Genomic DNA, 27,535 nt, shown 5'->3' with positions numbered 1-27,535 from the left:
CCTTTTTGCTACAGAAGCACCCTCCCAACTATTTTAAAGTTTAATAGGCTTTGAGTTCTTTAAGTGGGTGTGATAAACTGTTGAGACGTTTGCTGGATTTCCTTGTAAACGTGATTGTTAAAGCGCACTCCAGAGCCTCATTTCGGCTGCTGTGAATAACATTCTGCACCCTGTGCTGCTAACCACGCATGGTATATACGCATCTGGAGGGCTGCTAGCTGCTGTGGGACCTTGTACTGCTCTTGGGCTCTCGCTGTGGTCAATTTCACACTTTGTTCAAAGCGAAAATCAGGAGAGGGGGTTTTGCAGTGCAATCTCTTATTAGTTTTAGACTAACCGGTCTGTGCTGCATATATCAATTGCATGGTAGTTATTTCGGTGGTAGTGGTGATAATTAAATCCCCAGAGCTACTGTAGTAGGCAGCAGCAAAGGGTGGCAGTGTGTGTGTGTGTCCCATCCCACAGTTCTGCAAGGGAATGGAAGTCAAGTAGACAACAGTTTTGTCCAATGCTGTCTTCGGTTGTACTGTAATATTGGAGGCATTTGCCCCGTGGCTTCCATTGTCTGAGAAGGTGAAGGTAGAGATGGGAGTCTCTACCATCAGCTCTCTGAGTTCAGTTGTTTAATACACTGTGAAGCGACGAAGCAGAACAGCTCTTTTTATATATTTTGTGTTTTTTTTTTTTTATAGTTAGGATGTATGTATTTTAAAGTTTAAAAAAAAAGACTATTTAACATGGAAACTATACTCCTGGCTGAAAGGCTTTTGCCTTTTTGAGAACACAGTGGTTTAGTTTCAAGAGGCAGCACTGCCAGGTCTTTAAGCCCAAGTGGTTCAGTGTAGGCTGGGTGTTTTGGATTCTTCCCCAGTGTAGAGGGAGACGGGTGGGGTTAAGTCCATGGGAAAGCCTGGGAGCTGTGAGGGAGGCAGGACCGGACTGTTTACGGCATTGTTTGTGCTCAAACGAGCTGAACCAATTCCAGTGGAAGACCCTCTAAAAAGGGGCTAATGACACATCTGTTAACCAATCAAATGCCTCTATTTCATCTCCTGGTTTTGAGGATTTTTACTTTTTTTTTTTCCATTGCATTTTCAAGTTTCAAGATCCATAGTGTTCAATTTATGCATTGCGCTTTGTTTTGAAGGTTATTTAAATACTGAGATGACCTCATTGGGATTAAGAAAGTTGAGTAAACTTCTCAATGCCACGGGCCCTGGTGTTTACACTTCTTGCTGCTGAATGGCTTCAATCCATCATGCACAGCACAGTGCTTCTGCTTCACAAGCCTTTCATAGGAGGGAGTGCAGAGACGTATACAGATGTAAAGCATGTATATGAAATGCCTAACTTCCAAAAAAGTTAATTTGATTCTCACATTGAGCTTGAAATGGACTAAATGAACCACTGGCTTTGTATTCTACATTGCTGCTTTTGTAGGTATAAGGATTGTATGTGCTGGACTGCGTAATATGTACATCTGGTCTGTTGTGAGTCTGTGTCACAGTGAGCTATTGCAAGCGTGAACTGCTTGGTGGTGTCTATATAGCAACTGTTCTGACCTTTTTTGTAGTTTGTCACTCTTCCTTGGCATTGTGCTTATCAAGGCTGAAGGAATATAATCCACTGTGAGCTAGGATTAAACTGAACTTGGATTGAGGGAGGATGGACTGACTAATGAACACTATACAAGAAAAAGGGTTTCTTTTTACATGGTCTGAGGCTTGCAGAACACACACAAGACCCTGGCTCTCCTGTCTGTGCTTGGCAGTGATTGCAAGTAAACATGAGGCCAGATGTAGTTTTGATTTCTGCTTTACTTTTTTAAAACCAAGCTGATTACAGGTCGAACACAGTCGTTGGGCGCTTAAGATGGCAACAGAATGAAACTGACCCAGAACGAACCCTTTATCCCTCGTGTCTCAAAGCTTTTTTTTTTTTTTTTTTTTTTAAGTAGTCTGTCCGGAGGCACAGCTTTCCGTGTCTTGAAGATTGGTTGGTCCTACCAACTGTGAGCTTAACCAGGATAATGAAACCATGTTTGTGACACTTACACACAGGCACTTCCCATACACAGTCTGAAACCAAGGTTCAGTTTAGCGCTGAGGACAAAAGTAACTTTCTCAACACCACCATCGTATTACAAGCCAAGAGGCTTCATGGCTGAATGTTTTTGGTTCCCATGCAAAGCATAATGTAAGCCTTTGTGATTTTAATGAAGGTTTTCTTTTGGGGGGTGGCAATGTAGTGTATATTGTTTATATGCTGGCTCAGGCTGAAACATGAAATATTTATCTATCTATAATGGGTGGTATAGCCCTTGAGGGGAACCATTTGTCTGGGTGGGGGTGGAAGGGATAGAATGCAAATCCACAGACAAATCTCTTTTGGAATTCAAACCAAACCTACTAATTGTTATTTTTACAGAATATATATAAATTGGGCCTGCTTTTTTTCTGTAAATTATGCACATTTAAATGAACACACTGAGAGATTTATCAAAGTAGTATTTTATTCGCCCAGAAAGCTGAATGCTGTAAACCGCTATGCCAGAACTCCCTTTTAGTAACAGGCTCTCCTGAGTTACCTTGCCTGTAGTAATCGGGTACATCTCCAGTGCTTTGTGCTGAGGTCCTTAACTAACAATCCTCAGATATGGAGCCCCGGGTGTGGAGTTCACAGGTTTGCACAAGGAGACCGCCACAGTGACACAGATGCACTTTTTACCTGGGCAGGTGAGTGTCGGCCAGGACTCCTAACTCTCAATGTGCTTCCAGTAATGAAGATGGAAGCTGTTTGCTCCCGGCCGTCCATCTCATACCCCTGCAGTGCTGGCTACTGGTGAAGTTCTCTGTAACATACCAATTTGATATTTGAAATAGGCAAAATAAAATAGTTTGGCTGTACTTGCATTTCAGTTCAGCGGCTGCAACAAGCAACAGTTGACAGTACACTTCGTTTTCTGCAGGATGCTGTCTGAAGATTTTTTTTCTGTAGTTCAATTGAATAACACAAACGGTGTTTTGCTGGCTGGGTGAAGCTTTGATCTTTCTATCAGTAGACAGTAAGATATGTGTGTGTTTTAGTTTGCTAGAAGCTACTGTGTTGGTGTCATGCTGCAGTGTCAAAAATGCAAAGCCGTCATTCTTTTAAACCAACCCAGTTTTAATATATCTCCAGTGCAGTCTTCTGTATTTTGTTTTGAATGCATTTCATGTATGTCTTGCTTCCCAGGGATGGCTCCTGTCCTTGCTGGATGACAACACCCTCCACTTGTGGGAGATCAGTCTGCGGGAAGGCTGCTCCCACCTGGAAGAGATCCGTTGTTTCACCCTTCCAGGAAGAGCCAGTTTTGAGAGTGCCAAGTACGCTCCCCTCCTCCTCCTCCTCCTCCTCCTTTTGGTGTCAGGCAGGGTTCTCCAGTTTCAATGCTCCAATACAACTGGCTTGGTTAGATGCCACATGCTCTGTCTGGATTTTTTATCCAGGACTCCTTAGTGCGAAAAGGTCAACAAGAAAATGTCAGCAATGCAAACATTGGATACTTGGAGTTCCACACTGGTTCTTACTAAATCAATTGCAAAACGGAGCTGAACATAGATCTGCAACTAACATGTGGCAGTGTGACCCAGTGGTTGGGAGTCAATTCCCATTCCTTTTACAACATAGGCTTTATTGAGCAAGCATGTGTGCAACTTGACTACAACAATACATTTGTATTGTAACTGTGTTGCTGACAAGCTGAATACATGTGTTTGACAAGTTGCATACAATAAAGCCGGTGGTGTGAAAGGAATGAGAACTGGAATTGATTTTAAAAAGGAATGGACCCCAGCCCTGCTGTCTGCTCACTGGAATACCCAGGCTAAACACAAAGCAGTACCAGGATGAGACTGCTGCCAGTGTGTGTTTTAGACCCACTGACTTATTGTGGGTGCAGAACTGGGAAGGCAAGAGGATGGAAACTTGATGTATTAAAAAGTAGACCAGAATTGTCTCAATTCCTAATGCTGTTTCATTTTATCTGACCAAACCACCAGAAACTCGATTAGCACTTCATGTCTGATGTCCTGTTCCCATACTGCATGATAGGTAGAGACTGGTAGGAGAAGGGTGTAGTTTTCATTCCTGTGCTGTGCTTGGCAGTGCCCCGGCCAGTGTTACCCGCGTGACGGTGATCCTGCTGTGGACCAGCTGCGACCTGGCTTGCGTTGGCACTGAGGGAGGAGGGGTACACTTTCTGGAGCTGCCCAGCCTGACCCTGGCAGACATCAAACCCCTCTTCCAGGATGAGATCATGCAGAGGTAAGACCCCAGGGTGTCCTTTTCTTCTTTCACAAAATCATCACTTTGTTTCCTTTTTCCCTCTCAGTTTATCAGCGATATGTGTCTGGTTTTTATCACCATCTTCCATCCAAGCAATTTTAGAGAGAGCAAGATTTGAATCGAAAAATTCTGCCTTTTTGAAATATGATGTCCATGCAATAGCTCCAAGTTTAACAAACATTCAGAATCAATTTATTTTCAAGTATGACTAACATTCAAAGGCTACTGTAGTTTCATCTATACATTTTCAGATGTGGTGTATTGCATGTGACTCCATTAAATATAGTGTTCCGAGGACTTTGCCCCTCTGCAGCGGTTTGATTCATGTGTGTGTCCCGGCTGCCTGGCTGTATGGGGTCTTGCCTGGGTCACTGCTCCCAGCTGCTTTCCAAAGAGGGCTGGAAATAAATCCAGCAAGCCCCCTGCAGCAGTAGCACTGGGAGATCATATCCAAAGCACCTTGACATTATTCTGTAATTGTTTCAGCCAGCTCAGTTCAAAGCCGTGGCGTCATGAAGGTTTAATGGAAGAACAGAACATGTTTGGTCATGTAATGCCGTGGTTACCGAAGCTTAAAGCCGGGGAGGTGGGTTATTAATATACTGTTGCTCATCATTGCAGATGGAACACCAGGCCACACTGTTATTAGTTAAAAGTCAAGTATAAAAACGTTTCGGGTAATGCCGTTCGCAAAATGGCTCATAGTTTAAACCGAGAATGAAAGTAAAACACATGGCCAGGAGCGTGACACAATTTCAAATGTATTTATTTATCCAGGATAGAACTCTTAAGATCTACATCTCTTTTAGCTAGCGGGTCCTTGTACAAAATACTATTGTAGCCAAAATACATCAACACCATTATAAAAGCATAAATCACAAATCTACTGTGTTTGTTTGTTTTGTTTTTTTGATTATTTGACGCATAATAAAATGTTCCTTCAACTCTACAACTCAGTTAATTTAACCTACTTTCATATGTTTGTTTTGTGTCTTTGATTTCTATTTACTTTTCCTGTGGCTATGATAATCAGCTCTGTGCCACATGTGATGCATCAAAGTCCAGAGGCTGGACTGTAGCCATTTTAAATATAAAGGTCAGGGTTGTCTCAAAAGCTGATCCAAATGTATGAACGCAGACTTTCCCTGCTGTTCTAGAGCGTTTGATTTCTGTGCTTCATCAGGAATTGAAAGATTGTTGTGGAAACCCAAGTTGCAAAAATGACCGTGTGATTTGAAAGTCCAGCGTGAGAGCGTGAAGCCGCTGAATCGACCTGCTGTGCTAGGGGAGAGCTCAGACGAGGAGGAAGCTAATTGAAGCTGGAACGTCTCCAGCACTATAGAGTAGAGGAAGCTGCTGCTCGGACAGTGGATTAATGTGCGGGATGCCGACAGGATATGGCTGGAATGAACTGCAGGAAAGATTAACGTTCTTATCTCTATGTCTTTGCTTTAATATTACATACGTCGACACAGCATGGAGACGGTCTGCAGGAATGTGCACTATTTCCTGCCAAAGCAGGAGCTTGTTATCCCCAGTCCTTGGCTCTCAAACTCACAGTGATGGACTGTAGTTCAGGTCCGAAGTTATGGCTCTAATTTACACAAGTTGACAAGCCAGGACTTGAAAGTGACTACTAACACATTGTTGGACAGAGATACAGGAAGCATCCCTCTAGTCGTGCTTACATTGGTCCTATAGCTACAAGCCCTTGGTCTATGAACTTCTTTGCTGAGAGGGAATTTTGCTTGGCAATGTTCCCCTCAGACAGGAACAGTGTTTAGTTTGCAGGACAAGCTGCACAATAAAAAAAAAAAAAAAAAAAAAAATTATTCTATTACGACAACCTCCAAGCTCCAACTAAAAAAAAGAATATTCCTGTGGGTGATTTCGCCGCAGCTCTTGCTCAGTGCTTCAGGGGTTAATATTACCAGCTGCAGTCGTTCTCTGCTTCTCCTGCTTGCTGAGTACCGGTACTTATTTTCTTTGTACTCTGGCTGGTTAATTGCCCTCCCATTATACAGTATAGCCCCCTCCCCCCTGCTGTGTGTTTGACGAGACCTACAGCAGTGCCAGCTCCTGGCTGTGCGGCACACAGAGTCAGTGGGTTTAGGACCCTGCTGTCAGTAGCCGTCTAGCACCTCCCTGTGGGAATGAACAGATGGCCTTCCTAATCCAGAACACAGCAGTCCCCAATGGGCTTCGATACTAGCAGCTTCCTCATTCCAATGAGGCCTCTGTTACCTGTTACTGCAGACCTCTGCCCAGCCATCGAACATCCCAGGCTCCTTGTCCGTGCCTTCCTGAGGCTTTTAAGGGATTTTTACTTTCAGATTTTACAGCTGTAATTGGACTTTAAATGGTATCAAAGTGATAGAAAGCTGTGTCTCTATCTGTCTTTCCTCCTCTTGGCTTTGTCAGATCCCACTAGTAAAAATGTAAAATGTTTAAGTTCATTTCTAAGGGATTATTTATTTTTATTTTTTTTAAATGACGCAGTTTTGAGTAAAGCACTGATGTCATGTCATGCTTACAGACGGGGACTGTAATGTAATCTGTATAATGTATCCCCGCATGCAGCTAAAATCGCTGGCATCACTCCTCACTGTGTGGAAAGTCTAGCACATTTCTTTAACTTCCTTTGCAAACCTTTTATTTCTCGCGGACTCTTGAACAAATATTTGAGACTGCAAAGTGGGGGAGGACTTTGCGGTCAAGCTACAGCTCATGAAACGAGCATTACGAGAATTCCCTCCACATTCTGTGCCTCCCTCCTGACTCTTTCAACATTTTCATACAGTTTAAACACAGTCTTTTGTTTATTCTCTAATAGCTTTTCCTCTGTATGTGGCTGGAGGCAGCCGTGTCCTGCTGGGATGAAACGCCCAAGCCCCGTCGTTGGTCATGGCTCCGGCCGTGGGGGTCCCCCTCTCTCCTGGTGTGGCCCCGTGTCTGAGTTCGGAGCTCTTGCTCGGTCTCCTTTTCATCCAGCCTGTATTTTCAGAAGACATTTTTAACCCTCCTGCCTGTGGCGAGCTAAAACCTATTCCGCTTCATTTCACAAGCGTATGTGTTTGACGTTTTGGTGTACAGCTGAGGTACTGTTTACTGAAATGTGTTCTGTTATAGAGTTTCAGCAGGCAATGTTAACCCCACATCATGTGTAACAAGCTGTAAACCTGGTAGAATGGTTATGAAACACTTTAATGGGGACGCTTTTACATTGCCTGCTAAATTGCACGCTGGCTGCCTCTTTCCAAATGACGGCATCGCAGAGCTGTGCTCTTAACTGCTAGTTTGCTTGACTGCGAAAGCACTCCAGCTCTAATTGAGCCCCAGTTAATAACTAGGTGCCACACTAGAGCTCTTCCTGAACAAAACTGCTTTTGCAAAGACCTGTCACGGAATATTTTATTAATTCCCAGTAATTGCCTCTGGAGAGGACAGATCCCTCGCTGTGTAATAGAGGGGCACACTTAGGCAAATATATGTTGGTAAAAGTGTGCCTGACAGAGACTCCCCCTCCTCCGTCTGTAAAGGACTAGACTGGTCCAGCAAGCCCCTGCTTGCATGAAGTTAGTTCATAAAGGGGTTGTGTAAATTAATACTGGTAATTTTTATATTTTTCAAAAATGGTGTGTTATTTTAATACCAGAATTGCATTCGGTTTTCATATTCATTTAAATACAAAAGCAGTATTCTCTGCAGCATTTGAAAATGCACACATGCTATATAATAGGCTGTGTTGATGCTCCTAATTGCCCTTTTAAGAAGTATTTATCAGCAGATATTAAATTAAATAAATACATTCATTTTAATGTGTTTGTGTCAAAACAAGCTAAAACCTCTCCTTTTTATTGAGTACCGATCAACGGCAATTAACTCCACCTTAAAAGCCAGCTTAAGTTAATTCCCATGGATTGGTACTCGATTGTAAAGGTGAAGGCAGGAAAGGCTTTTTCTTGTTTTGAAATCACCCCCTTAATGAATGGATTTATTGGAGTACCTGCCAATTTAAAATACTACTTCAAGGCAATTCTCTATGCAAGCAACACTATAGGACGAGATCTCTCCCAGAACTTTTACTGCTGTATCATAATAAGGAACAAAAGTAACAGTTCCGGCAGTTTTCAACCCTCCTGACTTGTGTTGAGATCCTCGGGCGAGGTGACCTCCCTGCTCAACTGGACGACTCCTCTGCAGTGTTTTGGAAACTCTGTGGTGTGGTTCTTCTAAACTGGCATGCATTGCTCTTACTAAACCAGACCACTGTAAAAATCACAGGGCAGTCACAGATGGTTTCAGTTTAATAACTGTTGTGCTTCTTGCTGAAGCTTGATGAGGGTCAGGGCCAGGACTGAAAGGGCGTTGGCTGATGCGTATGAGTCGATCTGCTCCGTAGAGTGTATAGGATTACTGTTGGGGAAGCATCTATAAAGCCCAGAGCAATCTGTCCTAACACAAGGAAAAGCAAAGATTTATCATAGTTCAGAAAGGTTTGGATGGGACTTGTAGTTTAAAACATGGAAATCAGGCAGCTGCTAATGGGTGGTTTTTCTGTTCCACTACCTGTTTAACCCAGTGTGTTGCAGTTCTGACATTCTCCTCCACTGCATATCTCATCACAGCACAGTCCCTGTGATGGGTGTTTATTGAGCCCTGGCAAGCTGCCACGTCATCATTGACATTCAGTTCTTGATAACTTGCAGCTTTTGTTTCAGGGGTAGACATACAACTGAGCACACATTCCAGGCTTGCATCTGGCTAGGAAGTGATCTCACACCATCCCAGTTTAAATTCAGTATTTGTTATCCTAGATGTGTGGTGCTTTCACATGTCAAAACAAAAATTTAAGGTGGTATTGAGAGTTGATGATGGCTGTTGGTTGGCTAGTTGATTACCTAATCAATGATGGTGATTAGTTTTGGAAGCCTTTTGTTAACATGAAAGCAGTGAAAAGTAATACAATAATTGCTATCTTAACACCATGCTGTATTTGTTTAGGTTAAATATGGCAGAAATCTAAAATTTATCTTGGAATACCATCTTGATTTTTGTGTTGACATCCTACAGTTACCACATTTTATTAAATAAGTACTATAGAAGATTTAAATATTTTACAAAAAAAAAAAAAATACAATTGACAAAAAAATTATCCATATACAAACTGAACATAGATCACAGACACTAAGACTGTAATTTTGCTGAAATATGAGCTGACCTTTGACCCACCGTGGTTTGTGTGTCTCCAGTGTTCCAGAGGAGTACAAGTGTGGGAAGACCCTGGGGCCTGTCGAGTCACTACAGGAACACCCCCAGTGCCCAAGCAAGGTCCTGATTGGTTACAGCAGAGGCCTGGTGGTTCTGTGGGACCAGAGCACCAGACAGGTGGACAATCTCTTCTTGGGGAACCAAGTATGTGGTCTTCTCCACATTCTTTTCAATTTATATTTCTTGGGAGTTATGAATTCAACCAGAACCAAACATGTCCTGTACTATATGTATACAAGTCAGGTTTTTTTTAACCGTGTGTGCATGACTTGCTTCGGTCCTGCAGCAGCTGGAAAGCATGGGTTGGGAGCGGAGTGGCAAGACGTTTGTGAGCTCTCACAGTGATGGAGCGTACATGGTGTGGGCTGTGACCAGCAGCAATCCCAGAGCCCAGCAGCCAGTGACCTCCACCATACCATACGGTGAGCAGGAACACTTCCACTGCAGCATATTGCTTGTGGAGCCATGATTAGTAACAAGTGTGATGCAAATGGATCATTTTTATATTAAAAGTATGTTTTTCAAATGGTTCTTTTTAAAGATTGCACATGGTTGGTCCTAGAATGTTGCAAGCTTCTGACTGCCTGATTATGGAGCTTCACTGTTTAAGGCTGGTGTTAAATCCTTATTCTCTCCTCAGGTCCCTTTCCATGTAAGGCCATTAACAAAATCCAGTGGAGGACTTCAGAGTCTGGGTGCGTATCAATTAGTTTACATTGATAGAGGGGGTGTTCTTTGCATTGAAATATTTGTGTGTGGTGTGCGCCTATCTTTAAACCAAAATTTGTTGTCATGTTGGTACACTTCCCATGTCTTCTCTGAATCCTCTTGTTCTTCCCCAGGAGCCCTCTGGTCCTCTTCAGCGGTGGCATGCCCCGAGCCAGCTATGGAGACCGGCACTGCGTCACCATCCTGCAGGACAAGACCCAGGTGACTCTGGACTTCACATCCCGGGTCATCGACTTCTTCACAATCCACTGCACAGAGAGCGAGAAGGGTGAGTGGGAGCGCTCTGGACCCTGTCTCAAATCGTGCTGAGTGGTTGAACACTAGTCAAATAACAAGTGCTGTTTTTCACTGGAATTGAATGCAAGTAACTCTGGCTCAGTTGGTAGTTTTTAAACATTTGAAAAAATGTGTCATGAAATGAATCTGCTTGCATTGATTATGCAAGGACAAATTTTGAGTGCATGTGTAATAAACCATGGTCTTTCCTCTTTCAAACCTGGTTGTCCTTGTTTTTTTTTTTTCTTTGTTAGAGTACGACGACCCCACTGCTCTGGTCGTCCTTCTGGAAGAGGAACTGGTGGTGATAGACCTCCAGACCACTGGGTGGCCCACCATCCCCTCTCCGTACCTCGCCCCCCTGCACTCCTCTGCCATCACCTGCTCCTACCACATCTCCAACGTGCCCGCCAAGCTGTGGGAGAGGATCGTGAGCGCTGGGCAACAGCAGAACCCTCTGCAGACGCATGTGGTAAGAGCACAGGGGCGGGGCAGGACTAATAACTTTCTAAACAACCTGTGCATTAACCTGGGGTAGATCTAGTGGCTCCAGCAGATGGAATGAGTTCACACAGCCCTAACACACCTGTATTTATTGTAGAAGTGGCCAATCAACGGAGGGAAGAGTTTATCTCCAGAACCAAGTCAGAAGGGCCTGCTGTTAACTGGGTAAGAACTCATATTTTTGTATGGCTTTAAGGCAGTGTGTCACTCTAGTGGAATTTTACAACCTTCTATTACAGATACTGGGATAGTAAAAGTGAAGTACAGAAAAAGTACAACCTGTCAAATTGACAAATGTTTTAGCGAATACCTTCACTGTTTTATGTTTACTGCTTCAGGTATTGATAAGAGCAAACACTGATTGATGAAAAGCAATCTCCCCCCTGTGAGTCCGCTATGATTCTCCCAGTTCTGCCGCCACGTGTCAATGTTTGACAGTCCTCTAGCTCTGTCAAGTTCAACACAGAAAGCAGGGTTCATGGGGGAGGGGGGATGTTTAATAGCTCCTTTCTTTGCAGTACACACACACACAAATCACGTTTATCATGGGACTAAAGGGGGTTACGTTGTTGAATAAATATGACGATCTGGGTTTGTCTTCAAGCCTTTGGGACACTGGTTTCTAGGTGGGGCCCAATTGTTCTTTGTGTTTTTTTTTTTTCCTCTTTCATTTGTGTTGTGGTTAAGCCCTCACTAGGCCCATATAAGACAGGATGATCTTTGTATTAAACTCCCCACAGAGGTCCTGCGTTTCACTTTAAACCTGCTGGTATGTCAGTCTATGTCTTTTGACTGTGGAAGCGCCATGCACTTGGCTTCGTGCGGTTTTGTGCCCCTGTGAAATACCAGATGAAATGCCTGGAACATGCCTGCCTCAGTCTTTTAATCACAATATCTTAACATCAGTACAAATTAACCAGGCCGCATGGTAAAATGAGTACTCGCTTAACCCTTTCAGTCTGTCTTGGTGCTGTATATTAACATGTGCCCATTGGGAATCATTCTGTCCTGTTATCCATGTATATCAATGGAGTACCATTTTGTGTTATATAAATTAATTTTGACAATTCGGGACTGAAAGGGTTAAGGGTGTAAGGTAGCCAGTTTACACCCAGCCTCCCCCAGTTGGTTGCGTTGCCTCAATGAGGGACATTCAAGGTTAGCTATGTTTTAAAGGACGCGAGAGCGGGCCGAGTTGATGCATATAGTATTGGAAGACACAGTGCTTTTGTCCCCCGTTTCTTTAGCCATGAAGATGGTACAGTTAGATTCTGGGATGCATCGGGAGTTTCTTTAAAGCCCCTGTACAAACTGAGCACCGCAAACATCTTCCAGACAGACTGCGATCACAACGACAGCCTGACCCAGCAGGGCGAGGATGAGTGGCCCCCCTTCAGGAAGGTAAGAGAAAACGCTGAGGGTGCCACTTTTAAAACTAGAAAAAAGGGTTAGAACGCTGGTCAGAAATGAAGGCAAAGTTTTTAGTACAGCAGCAGAGCGACTGTTGCAATGTCTCGACTGTCAGTCAGAGAAGAGGAAGGCTGCATCCAGGCTGTGCTTTTTTAAACAAGTTTCTACTGCCTCCTATTTCAGTTGTGTATATGCCTCTCTGTATCTCCTAGTGTTCATTTGAAGAAATTCTTAACAAAAAGGCTGCCCCTCCCTCCCCAATATTCAGAAACAAAAAAGAAATTAATGGCAGATGAGGGAGCCTGTTCCAGCCCCCTTCCCCTCCCCACTCGCGCAGGAAATGGGGACCGGAGTTTGGCATGCACTGATCAGCAGCATATGGGGCGAGCGCTGGAATATTTTTCCTATTTTGGTATTTAATTAAAAACAGGCCAGCTGTAAAACAAAGCAGCTTTGCTGAGATCTGCGGAAGATTAGAAAGACTGTCTCCTTCTGGCATCTCCCCATCCCTGCCAGCACTCCTTCAGAAACACCAAGAGCAGACTCTTTTACATAGCTGACTTTGTAGGGGTGCTTTGCACAGCTGCACAGAGCTGTAACTAAGGTACAGAGTACATGCAGGAAAGAAGTGCACCCTTCAGTGGATTTGCGTTGGCATGGTCTCAATCTCCCAGTGATTGCATGTAGCCAGGGAGACTGGAGCGCTATGATAAAAGATTTAACTGAGGGGCAACTGTTGTGGTGGTCTGTTCCTTTTATTTATTTATTTATTTATTTTAAAAAAGCTGGAACTTCGCTAAATGATAAAATATGCTGTAACACAAGCTGGTACTTCTAAGATGAATAAAAGCTTATCCCTTTAATTCTACAACATACTGTGCTATACAAGTGGACCAAAGAGGGGGTGGCTCCTGTATGAGCCCAAATTCTTTTACTTTACATGTTTGGTTTGGGTCACACTTGCAGGTTGAAAGCCATTTTGGTTTCAGAAGCAAATGTATTTACAATAATTGCCTACAATTTTCTCGTTTTAGTAGTGAAATAAGAAGTTCTACAGATCTCCGTCAGTGGTGAGGTTTTGGCTGCCCATGGTATAAAATTTAGACAAAGGTTCTTATTAGTGCAATGGTTAGATACAGCATGTCTGTGAATGGAGCTGGGGTTTGTTTTATACTGTAGCTTTTTTTTTTAAACTGTAGGGTCTTTGTAACAATGGCAAAAGAAAAAAAAAATTCTTAAAACGGTGTCAATGCAGGTAAAAGCTAGTGAAACCTTTTATTTGTGTTCTTTGAGGTCTGTGGTGTTGTGTCCTCCAGCTTTGAGATGGACAATAGCCAACAAACTGTCTCCCCCTCTCTGGGTCTGGGGAGCACTCTTGTGCTGTATTGAGGTCAGTCCTAAAGGTAAAGAGGCCTCTCTATTGCTGAAACATCAGGTCAGTCACTTGGCATCAAGTTCATGTCCAGCTGTTGGCAGTGAGTTCATTTGGTCGAGGACTGGACTGTGATTGCTGTCTTGGGACAGTAGACTGAGTTATCTCAGTTGATGCAACAAAATGACCCCTCCTTCTCGTCCAGCCGGGATACAGCGACTATGAGCAGGATAGTTTTCCAAAATGTTCTGATGAAAGGAAGACTCTACGTGAGGAACAGGATCTAGACCACACATGGAGCACTGTAGCAAAGCTGAGAGAGTGATTGGGTCCTTGGGCTGTGTTGGGACTGGGATCTCTGGTGTGAGTTCTGAAGCAGATTGTCTTGCTGTAGCTTGGCCCCAGCTCGCTGTGTGGCAGTACCGTGCATTTAGTCATCTCTGTGTTTCCAGGTGGGCTGCTTCGACCCCTACAGTGATGACCCCAGGCTGGGGATTCAGAAGATCGCTCTGTGTAAATACAGTGGCAAACTGGTGGTGGCTGGGACTGCAGGACAGGTAATCTGGACCAGTAGATGTACAAGTGTGAACCAAGGCCATCTAAGTTTCATTTTCATTCAGTTTTAGGATGCAGTACATTATGCAAACATTTAATGTTAATGCAAGATTATTATTATTATTATTATTATTATTATTATTATTATTATTATTATTGCAGGACTAAGACTGCCATTGCATATCGGTTTGCTCCATTCCTGTTTTTAATGTGAATTTTAATAAGACACACCTGAGCTTGATACCTATACAAACTATGGCTATTCAAGCTCATATTAATACCTGGAATGGTTGAAACTACTGTGCAACAGGAGTCTTTGTTCCCTCCCTGTTATTTTACAGTACCTGTTTAAAGTTTAGTGTGAATGCTGTGTGACTCATGAATGCGCTCACTGCAGGTTCTGGTGATGGACCCCAGTGATGAGAAGTCGGATCACATGATCAACATGGCCACATTGGACCTGCTTCAGGATCGAGAAGGATTCACCTGGAAAGGTCACGACCGGCTCGCTCCCAACAACGGGCCAATCAGCTTCCAGCCAGGGTTCCAGCCCAGCATCCTGGTGCAGTGCATGCCCCCTGCCGCCGTCACTGCGGTAACGTTGCACCCAGAGTGGAACCTCGTCGCCTTTGGGACCAGCCACGGCTTCGGCCTCTTCGACTACCACCGGGGCAAACCCGTCCTGGCCAGGTAACGGCACCCACGAGAGGGGGCTGGAGAAGAGAGGGGGCTGGAGGAAGCGTGGGCTGGGGAAGGGTGCCCTGTTGAAGGGTGCTGGGGGGGAGGGACACTGTGCAAGCAGGATTTCAGTGTTTTTGAATCCCCGGTTTGACCCCATCCAGGTGTACGCTGCACCCCAACGACTCTCTGGCCATGGAGGGCCCCTTGTCGCGGGTCAAATCTCTAAAGAAATCCCTGCGGCAGTCCTTCAGGAGGATCCGCAAGAGCAGAGTGTCCGGAAAGAAACGACCCCCTGTGAACAGCCCTGCGAGCAAGGTAGAGGAGACGCTGACATCCCCTAAACACACCTCTGTCACTTTAAATCAGGGTGCCGAGCTCTCTTTATAGTAACACCAACACCTGTATAGTGGAGTGGTCTGCAATGCTAGTTAAACACTAAATAGTGCACTAAAATAAGATGCTTTGACCTGTGCCCAGTGAAACTAGGTGCTGGAGCTCTGTGGCTCCTCCCCTCATCTCTTGGGATTGTTTTCCCAGGTGCAGGAGGCGAATGCCCAGCTGGCGGGGCAGGCAGGGCCCCATGACGTGGAGGTGGCCCCGGTGCAGCGGAGAATAGAGCCTCGCTCGGCGGACGACTCTCTCTCGGGGGTGGTGCGTTGCCTCTGCTTCGCCGACACCTACCTGCGAGACGGTAAGCACTGTCTGACCAACTAGCTGGGGTCTAATAATGAAGCCATTATGAGCCTTTTACAAGAGCAGACCTCCTTTGTATTCTGGAGCTTCCTGCTACAGGCTTTTGTTTGAAGTTGTGACATGGGATCAGTGTGTTCATAGCCAGCATGACCTCCGGTTCTTCTCTAATACCACAAACAGAAACAAAACCAAACCATACTGGGGTGTTGATGGGAGAAATTTGCTCCCAGATGCAGGACTTCGTTGGCCAGGTGTATCCCAGTGAAAGGCCTCTGTGCAAATAATTTCTTCTCTGAATTCTCATTGTTAACCTTACAGTTTTAAGCCTTCAGAAATGTTTCTTGTCATACAGGTCTCTGGGGAAATTAAATTCTTTGCATGAGCTGATATTCTACCGCTGCCATTCTTCAAGTTGGGTGTGCAGGTTTTGATTTATAAAAAACAATTCTAATAAAATAATTTGAGTCTCCAATTGTTTCTCAAGAGACACATTGTTGGAAAACAAATTGCTTGAAATGGACGTCTTTATAGTATGTTAGTTATTATGGTTTAATTGTTCTGTTGGAGTGCTTCCTGAATAAAGTTTGCAGGACTGAACGGGTGTGTCCTGCCCCTAGTGAGTAGTTCTGCTTTTAAGTAAACAGCTTGCGTTTCTGGCTGTCTCTGAGGTTTCATATCCATGTCATATTGGGGCAATAGCTGTGCAGCCTTCAGCTGCCAACAATCATTACACCTTGTTCAATTAGGCAGAAAAACAGCAGATCTTCTACATGCTGAAAACGTGTTAAAAGCATGAGCTGCTTTGGCACTTTGGAATCATGGAGTTCCTGTGTCTTTATGTGGAACTTTGCAGGATCCACGATCAATCCCGTACTGTGCATCTGAATACAAAAGCATGAAGGATCCCAGATCCCAAGTAAAGGATGGCTCTGCAGCAGAAATGCATGATGAGAACACCTACAGTCCAGTTTTTTTTTTCTTGTACTAAAGTGTGTTTGGTGATTTTTATTTATATAGCGCCTTTTCATACCACAGAATGATAAAAAGCTCTTCACATGTCATTAAAACAGAAAATCTGCAATATCTAGAAGTAGTAAAGAACAATAAGTTCTCATATAAATAATAATAGCAGCTATTAGGACCGGTAGGCACGCTGCTGAATCCCCAGGTCTCTCTGTACAGGGACCCACCACGGACCCACCATGTGGGCTGGCACTAACTCAGGCTCAGTGTTCGCCTATGCGCTGGAGGTGCCCTCGGTGGAGAAGTTCTCGGAGCAGTGTGTGGAGGCTGTGCTGGGCAAGGAAATCCAGCTAATGCACCGGGCGCCCGTGGTGTCGATCGCCGTGCTGGACGGCCGAGGAAACCCCCTCCCTGACCCCTACGAGGTGTCCCGGGACCTGGCCAAGGCACCGGACATGCAGGGCAGCCATTCAGTGCTCATCGCCTCTGAGGAGCAGTTCAAGGTGAGCTCACAGGCTCAGCCACTTAACAAGAGACTAGCAAGCTGCTGTAAGGAACCAGTTCAACAGCTGCCAGGATTAGCTTATTTATTTTAGATTTTTTGAAGGGTTAAATACCTTTTTTTTAATTTTTGTATAAAACTGGAACTGTGAAATCTTATTTTTTTTTTTAATATATAAAAGATTCAAGATTAATAAAGACTGCATTAAACATGGAGCAAGGAAGCCACCTGCCCTACTTACAGGCTGATTTGAAAGTCCCATTGCCCCTCCTCCTCTCCTCTCCCAGGTGTTCACTCTTCCCAAGGTCAGTGCCAAGACCAAGTTCAAGCTGACGGCTCACGAGGGCTGCCGCGTGCGGAAGGTGGCCCTGGTTCACTTCACCAGCGTCTCCTCGGAGGACTACAGTGAGAACTGCCTGGTGTGCCTGACCAACCTGGGAGACATCCATGTGTTCAGCGTGCCCGGGCTGAGGCCGCAGATGCGTTACGACTGCGTCCGCAAAGAGGACATCAGCGGCATCGCCTCCTGCGTGTTCACCAAGTCAGGCCAAGGTGAGGGAGCACCTGGGGCTTTGGTCGCTTAACTCTTTACAGCAGACTTGCAATTTTGGAATTCATTGCAGTGGAATTTTTTGGAATTTATAGCTGCACCTGTGTATTTGTAATCTATACCAGGGTAGGCAATCCTGGTCCTGGAGTGCAACAGACACTACTTCTGGGTTTTGTTTTACCCAAGCCCTAGCTGATTCAATGATTTGGCTTAATTGGTCAGAATGACTGTGTTCCTGGTATTTAGCAATTGATGATTAAGAGATACCTACAAAACCTGCAGGATTGTGGCACTCCAGGACCAGGGTTGCCTGCCCCTGATCTATACTATGTAATCGATTTTGATTTTACAGTTCAGTTATGCATTTTTTATTCCATCATCATTATTTTTATTCTCAGCCACTTTTGGTGCCCCCATTTGTTTGGGGGAAAAACTGAGTTGCGTGTTTCTGAATTCGTACCTGTGATTGTATTGCTTCGTTATTTAGAATGAACAGAGTAAGCATGTTAATGTGTGGTTTGCTTGTTTTGTTTTTAGGGTCATTGTAATTACTGCAGCATGACTGTAATTGAACACCAATAGGACTGTAATTGCAATTTCAGCAAAGGATTCTGCTGTAATTGTAATTCTAATTGACTGCAGTTCTACTAGTAGGGACTGTTCTGTAAAGATGTAGGGGGAGGGGGGGTGTCTCTCAGTGACTCGTTCCTTCGACGCCCTTCTTTCTTCTTCTTGATCAGGTTTCTACTTGATATCCCCCTCTGAGTTTGAGCGCTTCTCCCTCTCTGCCCGCGTCATCACGGAGCCGCTGTGCACAGTGGAGATCAACCGGCCTCACGACTCCACAGCTGTCAGGTAAAGAGAGGCTTCGTAAATGCAGGAGTGTAACCCAAGGCTACACTCTGGAATATGCACACTGGGCTGCAGGTGGCAAGGTGCTCCTGCTGTCGTTTCCTGGGACCGGTAAAACGGTTAATAGCTTTGCACTCCTCGAAGAGGCTGACTTTATTTGGAGAGGTGCTTTTGATTGCGCAGTGAGGAACAAAATCAGCAAGAACAAAAGCTAACCCTTCAGCTGCAAGGAGTAGGGGAGCCATCTGACTCTGCTAACAGGCTAATTGAGGTGAAAGTGTCATTCTAGCGGTAACTGGAAAGACCAGATCATGTCAAGTAGGTGAATGATAATTGCTGTATGATGGGTATCAATGTGCAGGAGAGGTTAGAACTTAAATCTGCTTCCATGTGGATGCCAATGGGAGTTTGAATTGGTGGTTGGTGCCACCTGAAGGACAAATGTAGGTAGGTAGGTAGATGGATAGATAGATAGATCTATTAATGCAGATACACATAGTTAATATGTATAGGCCTGAAATTCTATCTTGCAGATTTTAGTAATCCCAGGTGGTTTTTGTGTCTCAAATGAATTTGTTCTTTGAGTTGGATCTGCAGCAATAAATCCAGGTTTTACAAGCTGCAAGTTATTAATCCCCCCTAACCCCCTCCCCCCCCTCCACAGTCAGGCCTGCACTACCTCTCAAGACCACCCTGTAGATTTATATCCGTGGCCCATTCATGACTTCTCATACTGAGCTGTCAAGAGGGATTCAAGACTACAGTATTTAATTAAAAAGCCCTAAAAAAAAAAAATTGAACTCATTGTTCAAAATCAAAAACCTGATGGTCCCTTTGTGACTGCTCCTAATAACTCTGTGCAGTGCACCGATCTGTGTTTATTGATGTGGTGTATTATTTATGAGTTATTAAAATTAAAATTGGTTTGCATCTCTGGATGATGCTTGAATTGGTAATATTTATCTGGGCTGCTGCTGTGCAGATAGAGAAGTTGTTTCAGTATTCCGTGCATTCCACATACCTGAGCAGAGCAACCCAGAAAGCTGAAATCAATGCAGTATTGAACAGCAGGATGTACAGAGCCCTGCTGTGTGCTCTCCGAGCACAGGGCTGCCAGGATCATGGATCGCACTCTCTTACTGCGTCAAGCACTGCTTTTACAAAACTCCAAACTGACCAAATATTTGCATGAAACGGCGGGAGCGTCTATCTCCCTCTCTTGCATGTGTACAGCTGCGATTAATCTCGGTTAGGACATTCTTTTAGGATATTTTGGAGATGCCCATCAGCAGGGGTTCATGCTGTGGTGTTGCAAAAAAGAACGATGCATAACGTGTACAATGAGAATGCTTTCCTGTGATCACACTGACATTTTTACTTCTAGAGAAAGGGTTTATTTGTGTACAGTACCAGTTTAGGGTTGCCAGCGATGTAGAGGATTCCCGTTTACTTCTAATACTTGTTTTCCCTGATCTTGGTTTTTATTTTAGTAACAATACGAGCGGGTCACTGCAGGCCAATGGAACTCATAACATGCAGAGCGAAAGCTGCTCCTTGGGAGAAGAAGGTAAGAGCTTCATTTAGATTTTTGCCTTTTTGATTTTTATTCTCTGCATCGTCTGGGACCATGGAGGGGGAGGGAAAAAGGCTTTTAAGAGTGACTGCAATGATTTGACATCGAGGCTCTTGTATGGAAGTGCATGTATGAGCACAGCTCCAGTATTTGTTAAAGTGCACCTCTGTTCTGAATGTTTAGTGTGTTGAATGTCTTCACAAGTCATCTGTATTTAGCGAATCTATGTATGCGATTCCTTTAACGACACAAGGTAGGGTTTGAAAGTCACTGATGTACATGCTTATCGCTGGGCCTAAAGCAGAAGGAACATGAAGCCACCTTGTGGTTTGGAACCAGGTTTCCAGCCACTGTTCCTGAAAGTGGCTTTGTGTTCCATCAGCTGAGGACTCCACTTGCCCAACTCGTCTTAATGTCCTGCCTGCTGCAGGTTGGTCCTGCTCACTGGCTTGAGTCTCACCACAACAGTAGGTGTCTGGTTTGCTTCGTTCTGTCAGAAGCGATTCTTTTTGAGTTTAAACCTTCTGTCTGTGTCTGAGGCCCCTCCACTCTCTATTGATTTTTTTTTTGTGTGTGTCGTGTGTTTTTTTTTTTTCACCCTCTGGATTTAATCTGCCCACATTCTCTTTCACACTCTGTGTTCAATCAGGGGAGATCAATCACCCTGGGGTGCATCAGTAACTCAAACAGCTACAAGCAGTAACCATAGCAACCCCATTAGTAATTCATGAGAAATCTTGATCTAATTCTAGAGCTTTTATTACAAACAAACTAAGTTTACGTGGGTGGAGGGGGGGGGGGGTCTAATTTGATAATTTGTGTGTCTCACTGCTTTGCATCACATCCAAAGGGAAATCCAATTCTTTTGAAAGGCGTTCAGTAAAGCGCAGTGTTTCTGCAGTGCAGATCTGCTTGCTCCCATATTCCCAATGGCGCTGTGCTTGTGTCCTGTGTTTGCAGGGAGAAGGGTGGTGAGGAAGGTAATGGGAAATGCCCTTTGAACAGACTGCAGTGTGTATCTAGTCTTCTCTGTCCAAACCACACCTGGACTCCATGTTAAATGATGTTCATCTACACCACCTTGTCAAGCCTGTTGATTGGGGTTAGAATTCAAGCACTTGAATCAAGTGTGCTTTTGAACTGTTCATTGCAGAGGGAGTCCAGCAACTGAATTTGCGAGATATCGTACTAACCCTTTCATGGCATGGTGATGTTAATGAAGTGGCAATGTGTTTTTTTATTTTTATTTTAAAGACCCCATATACAGCTTGCACGGATATGAGAGTGTGAATCCTTGCCCCTTGATTTAATTGTTAAAAGAAGGTTGTGTCATGGAAGGGTCACATTGTTTGGCGAGGTTTGCCCTTTCATCTCGTAGCATGATCTGTGGTCTGCAGTCTATGACATTTTGTAAAGTAAATGTCCCTTGTCCCAATTCAAAGCTTTTTCCATTTAGCGTCATAATGAACAAAGCCAGACTTTTTTTTATTGACCTGCACTGAAGCTTGTAATACCAAACGCTTTCGGGGTGGATTTGAAAGTGTTTTGCTGTTACTAGCTTTAGCAGCTGTAATGCCCCACCTCTCCACCATGAGTACTCAAACCCTGGTAACTGGGGCATCTGCAGCACTGTACACAGACACATTTTCCAAGCGCTTCCTCCATTCTTTTAACTTCGGTTTTATTTTTGAAAGGAGAGAAAACAATGTTACAAAATGAGAAGCAAACGCCTTGAGAGTGCTGAACTTGGATTGGATTTAGTTGTTTGGTTTTAGCTTTGTAAAATGAACAGGAGTTAATTTAAAGACTGGGGTACACTCTTTGAAACTATGCCCCGTACATTGCTGTATTTTAGGCTTTGCCCATCCTTCCTGTGTCTCCCCACAGGGGTTTTTGAAGAGGTCCAGACTGCACTGTCCTCGCCAGCTCTCGACTCTCCCAACAGCAGTGGTGACATCACCCTCGACACCACGGCGGACATCACAGTGGAGGACGTCAAGGACTTCCTAGTGTGAGGAACTCGATGCTGCTTCTAAACCACACCTGTTTGCTTTATGGAAGTTCTGGGATGGAATTAAGACTCCTGTTTCACCTAATCCAGGTTTTACTAGCAGTTTGCTTGGCCAGTGTATAGGTAACAAGCTCGGGTGTCTCCAGACTCGTAGCAAAATCAGGAATGGCTCAAACTGCTATGCAATGGGAGTCTTGTTTCCATCCCTGGACAGGAGAGCAATTAACTGAAATTTCAAACAAAATTGTCCACTTCTGTTTTTGTAGATGCATTTTAAAAGGTCATAAAAGAGGTAATCTTTTGAGTTACAGTTGCAGGCAGAGTTATTACCCTCTTTCGAGATCTGCGAGAGCACAGATTTATAGCTGCATTTTCTATTTTGTGGTCCATTTGCTGCAGCTCAGAGGTGAATTAGTCCCGGGGGGTGGACGGGACATGTTGGTGTGTAAATTTGTATTGCATTTATTTTTATTTCCCTCTCCTGAGAAAGCTGAAGGCAACTTGTTTGAAAAGTATCAAAAATGCTTTCCCTATATAGTGGTCTGCTCTTTCAACAGGTTTTTTTTCTGCTAGACATTGTGTGTAAAAACTAGCAGGTGTTCTGTTGTACAGCTGTGTTTCACTTGCTTCAGATTTAGGCAGAAGTGCTAGCCTTATTACACAAGGTGCGACGCCCCATCACCAAAGCAATTGAGTTTGGGAATTGTGTTTCTTAATTTGTTTCAGTGATGCGGCAGGGCTGTTCTGCTCTGTCTCTGTGCCTCATAGGTTCCAGAATGCCTGGCAGTTATCTTTTGATTTCCTTTCAGCACCAAAGGAAAGCTTGCTCCCTTCATAAAAGATGAAATCTAGGTCAGCAAAGCTGGAACCAGGGAAGAATAGATCAGTTAGGACCTGTGTTTGTGACAGCCTTTGTTTTGGGGGGGGGGGGGGGGGGGGGGGGGGGGGGGGGGGGGGGGGGGCTCCCATTGTAGGATGGCTACTAATGAAGACTATCCTCTTCAGATGTTTCTTACAAGTTTATACCATGTGGACTGTGCTGTCCCTGTTTTTGGCTGTTTTCCAGTGTTTTATTGCTAAATACACCATTGTTCATCAAACAAACTGCTCCTGTTTGTACTGTTATGAGTTTTGCTGCTGATCTGAGCCAAACTGTCAGAAGAAAGAGGCTTTGTATTCTCCTTCAGAGACAGTAATATATATTCAAGAGTAAAATTTAAGCAATTCTTTTTGAAAGGTTTGTCATGTCAGGTGGAAAGTGTTGACAGATCTGTGCTCTTGCGTGCACCCCCACCCCCAAATTTATTTTTTTTCTAGGGTGGACAATGCATCTAAAGGGATCTGCTTTAGGGGGTAAAATGGCCTCAAATACGTAGCTGCTCATTTGAACTGCAGCACACCTTTCCGGCCAGAGTCGGCAGTGACCAGTATTTGGTTTCTTTTTTCAGGTCCACAGAAGAAGCCGAGAAAAATATGAAGAATATGTCCGAGGAAGACCCCAGATCACCAGGAATCCTGATAAACTGAGGTCAGTTTCAATCCCATTCAATTCCATGCAGCATTCCCATTCACCCTTTTTATATCATACCTATCGTTACACAAAATGAACACTGTTGCTGTTTTAGTACAACCAATCCTACAGCTCTGTCTGTGCGGTGATAAGAGCAGGACACATTTTCAAAGCGTGTTGTCAAATGCATGCTTTGAGGTCATGATATTTCAGTATCCCTGTGATTTTATTTGCTTGAGTATTTCTGCGCTGTCTGCTGTTTGGCTGGCAGAGCGGTGTGCCTCAGACTGGTTGGCATTGTTGCTGTGCCCGCTGTCTCGCACTTTATTTCTTGCCTTTTGAAGAAATCCATCTGGCTTCTCGCCACTTCTCACCTGCATGATCAGCTTGGAATAGAAATCAGAAAGGCATTAATCACTTTCATAGCCAAGGTTATCTTCAGTGAGCCAACCAACCCTGTGATGAGGAAGCGCAAAGAAGTGTGTGTGTGTGTGTGTGTTCACAGACCTCCGATTCTCCAGGGAAAGGAGATGCTGGGAGCTCCATCAATGCAGGCATTAAGACTTTTGTTCCATGTTTGTGTTGTACAGAAAGGTGCCCAGTGGAGTGGATATTTTTAATGAATGAAGTGTTTGAGGAGTGGATTTGGCAGGGAGTCCAGTCCAGTGAGCCAGGCTGACTGGCACCCTCATCCAGGGCCAATGCCAGCCTCATGCCAGTAAAAGAATGGCCATGTCTGTTTGTTTCTTAGGCTCTGTCTTCACAGGTGGAGCTGTTTGATGTTCCATAATAGATTCTATGTCTTTCTGCTTGACGTTTTTTGACGTCCTGGTTTTTAAGGTAATGGGTAAGAGAACTAGCTATTGAATTAAAGGGACCTTGGGAAAATGTAAGGTACTGGATTACATCCATAGCTGTACTTTAGGTACAGAGTGATTTGATTGATTTCTATAAGCTTTGTGATCGCAGGGAATTGATCGCCTTTCTGGTAGCTGTGTGTACCCACGCAGGGGTGTTTCCGTGTCCATGCAGTAATTGCTGGAAAGGGGTTACGCATGTTTGGGTTTTGGTTTTGTTGTTTTAGGGCTAGGGACACGCATACTGTAGGCAGCTTTCTACTCCCATAATGAATCGAAGGTCCCTTGCATTAGCGCTCACACTGAGAGATGGTACAGTTCCAGGGAGGACCATGTCATGCACAGAGTACAGTTCAGAAGTTAAATGAAGAGCTGTGTGCAGTTCTGCTCAGTCTGCAATTGTGGGTTAGCGAAGCTGTTGCTTCCTGGAGACCTAGCAAGTGCCTTGTTCGAGGCAGCGAAGGGGAAACAAACCTGTCATGTGTTTTATCACAAGTAGCATGACAGTAATGCACGTGTTAACCCAGCCATTTGCAGTATAGCAGTTAGAAATGTTTCTGGTGTTGCAAGAACAGCTGAATAAATCTGTTGTCCCCTTGTGGCAGTTTTGTGAATGACGGTTATGGCAGTAGAGGCTGGGTTTGCTTTGAAGGAGTATTATTGTCTAGTTGAAAACACTAATACACATTTAATGTTTGTTTTGTGATTGTAAGTGTACACATAAAAGATGGTGATCTTAACCACGAATGCTGCTTTTAATTTTAAATGTCAGCGATTTGGACATTTGGTACAATGTGCAGGAAAGTACATGGGTGTTAATATGGTGCTTTGTAAGTGCTTAATGTGATTGTGCTAATAGTAGTTCATATGCAACAAGTCTTTTGTAAGTAGAGTCCAAGTCTGTGAACATCATGTTTTGATTACGGCATGAATCCACTGTCCTGTTCCGTCTCTTTTAGGCTGCTCTAGCTGTTGAGAAAGCACTGGGGACAACCTGCAAGGAACTTGACCTCTGAAAGACGAACTGTCCTCCTGACTGGCCCAAGCGCTGTTCTCGTCGGGATTCCCATAAACGACCTGGGCCCAAGCTTATCCTCTGTGCCAAAAGATGGAGGTTGCTATTTTTACAGACCTTGTGGTGTGTGTGTCATATATATATAGTATTATATATATGAATATAAATATAATATATGTTAATATATGAATATAGATGATATATAAACCAGCTTCCCCCTTCCTCGCCCGGCTGTATCCCTATATTCCTCTCTCCCTGAATGGACCCCAATGGACCTGCCTTTTCATGAGTTTTTGGGTCTCTTTTTCCAATGCCAACCAGCCTCAAAAATCAGAAGGAGAGTTTGATGCACACATTCCAGTATGCCAGTCGCCAGTCCTCCCAGGACCAGAGCCTCCTGTGGTCTTCGCATGCGTCTCTGTTGCATGCAGCAGTATGGAAGCGGCACTTTTACAGCCAAACTGTTTGTTCATGCTCAAATAATACCTTCATGTAACTCACATGGCTTTGAGCCATTTCTGTAAATCTTACTTCACAGGCCTTGAACTAACTTGACAAACTGTGTGTTGAGGCAGAACCCACCCTTTTTATATCTGTTCTGGGGCATGGATGTATGCTCAAGTTTCAGAGCATGGGGACTTTCAGGGAATAGGTGCTTCAGTACTTCAAGTGAGTTTACAATGGAATAAAGTAAGAGCCAGTGGTTTGGTTCAGATTCCCAGTGTAGGAAAGATGTGGTTTTCTCTCATCCTGTGGTTTTTCTTTTTTTTGCAAGATGGACTAGCTAGATATATTTTTGGCATTTCAGTGTTATTGGAAGCTTTATTTTTTAAACACCTGTTCAAACCTGTGGTGGTTTTTGTTTGTTTGTTTTGTGAACCAGCAGTGGATGCATTGTAGGCTCACCATCAAGGTGGAAGAGAATGGCTGTATACACTGACTGATTAGAACTGTTTATATATAATATAGTATATTATATGGGAACTGCTCTGTAGCCTGTGGTACATGGATGGATCATGGAGATAGTCACTTTAGAGATCTCACTTTTGATTGATCAGCTGTAATGTTGGGGGAGGGGTTTTCTACATGAATGATTTTTTTTTTTTTTCTTGTCCTTTTACTATTTTTCTTTGTTGTATTCATCTATTTTGACCACAGTCTGCTTTTAGGAATAGCTTCAAGGGACAGTACAGATTTCTTCAGTTAAAAGCTAGGATGTCTGGCAGAAACCATGGTTTGAACAGTCAGATACAGCACCAGTTACTGCCTGGAGAAAGAGAGATGTTTGACTGTAACCGTCTTGTACAGAATAGCAGGAAAGCCAGTAATCCTGGCTAGATACCGTCAGTTTTCAGGTAGGCTATTTGCACTTGAGAATGCACAAATAACCTTTTTTTTAACTGTGAAAAAAATATTTCATTTACAAAAGGAAAAAAAAAAAACTCATCCTTTTTATTTCTGCTGTCGAATCTACTTTTATATTTTGAAAGGGACCCCTCTGATATTGTCTTGTGTCCAATGTTGCTTCTTTTATTAGATAATGGAGATAATGTGTGTGTTTTTGTTTTTAAGCTGGCACCTACCCTGTGAAATCTAGTGTTTCAGTTCATTTAGTTTCTCTTCCTTTTTTCAGTAGAATGTACCATTTACCTTGATGAATTGACATTGTCAAGGAATTGAAAATATTGGTTTTAATGTTAATAAAGAATTGACTGCCTCTTAATATGCTGCTTGGCCTAATCTTTAAGGGTCACTTCCTGTATTTCTCTTCGTTTGTTAAGGAATGTTTTCCATGAATAAAATGTAAGTTTCATCTTTAATAAAAACCATCCCCTGTCTAGAACAGTTTTCATATAAAACTTGATTATATACATGAAAACAGACT

General features: G+C 43.8%; 1 protein-coding gene across 2 annotated transcripts in view; it reads left to right on the top strand.

Annotated features, from left to right (window-relative positions):
- Nucleotides 1–25,815, top strand: part of llgl1 (LLGL scribble cell polarity complex component 1) — a 41,865-nt gene extending 16,050 nt beyond the window's left edge. Inside the window, exons 3-23 of one of the 2 annotated variants that reach the window (XM_041278070.1) lie at nt 2,654–2,735; nt 3,235–3,365; nt 4,147–4,305; nt 9,579–9,741; nt 9,884–10,019; nt 10,238–10,292; nt 10,440–10,594; nt 10,857–11,074; nt 11,204–11,271; nt 12,354–12,507; nt 14,341–14,445; nt 14,841–15,133; nt 15,286–15,439; nt 15,662–15,815; nt 17,000–17,283; nt 17,570–17,834; nt 18,573–18,687; nt 20,175–20,251; nt 22,145–22,268; nt 23,717–23,796; nt 25,595–25,815. In XM_041278070.1, coding sequence (XP_041134004.1) covers nt 2,654–2,735; nt 3,235–3,365; nt 4,147–4,305; nt 9,579–9,741; nt 9,884–10,019; nt 10,238–10,292; nt 10,440–10,594; nt 10,857–11,074; nt 11,204–11,271; nt 12,354–12,507; nt 14,341–14,445; nt 14,841–15,133; nt 15,286–15,439; nt 15,662–15,815; nt 17,000–17,283; nt 17,570–17,834; nt 18,573–18,687; nt 20,175–20,251; nt 22,145–22,268; nt 23,717–23,795 — 2,971 coding nt within the window. In that variant the 3' untranslated portion in view covers nt 23,796; nt 25,595–25,815. The remainder of the gene's footprint in view (nt 1–2,653; nt 2,736–3,234; nt 3,366–4,146; nt 4,306–9,578; nt 9,742–9,883; nt 10,020–10,237; nt 10,293–10,439; nt 10,595–10,856; nt 11,075–11,203; nt 11,272–12,353; nt 12,508–14,340; nt 14,446–14,840; nt 15,134–15,285; nt 15,440–15,661; nt 15,816–16,999; nt 17,284–17,569; nt 17,835–18,572; nt 18,688–20,174; nt 20,252–22,144; nt 22,269–23,716; nt 23,797–25,594) is intronic. The other variant, XM_041278071.1, reaches the window with a different exon arrangement.
- Nucleotides 25,816–27,535: the final 1,720 nt, after the last annotated feature.

The sequence above is a fragment of the Polyodon spathula genome, chromosome 18 (genome assembly GCF_017654505.1).
Source record: "Polyodon spathula isolate WHYD16114869_AA chromosome 18, ASM1765450v1, whole genome shotgun sequence".
Taxonomy (NCBI): Eukaryota; Metazoa; Chordata; class Actinopteri; order Acipenseriformes; family Polyodontidae; genus Polyodon; species Polyodon spathula.
This window is presented reverse-complemented; position numbering and strand designations above follow the sequence as displayed.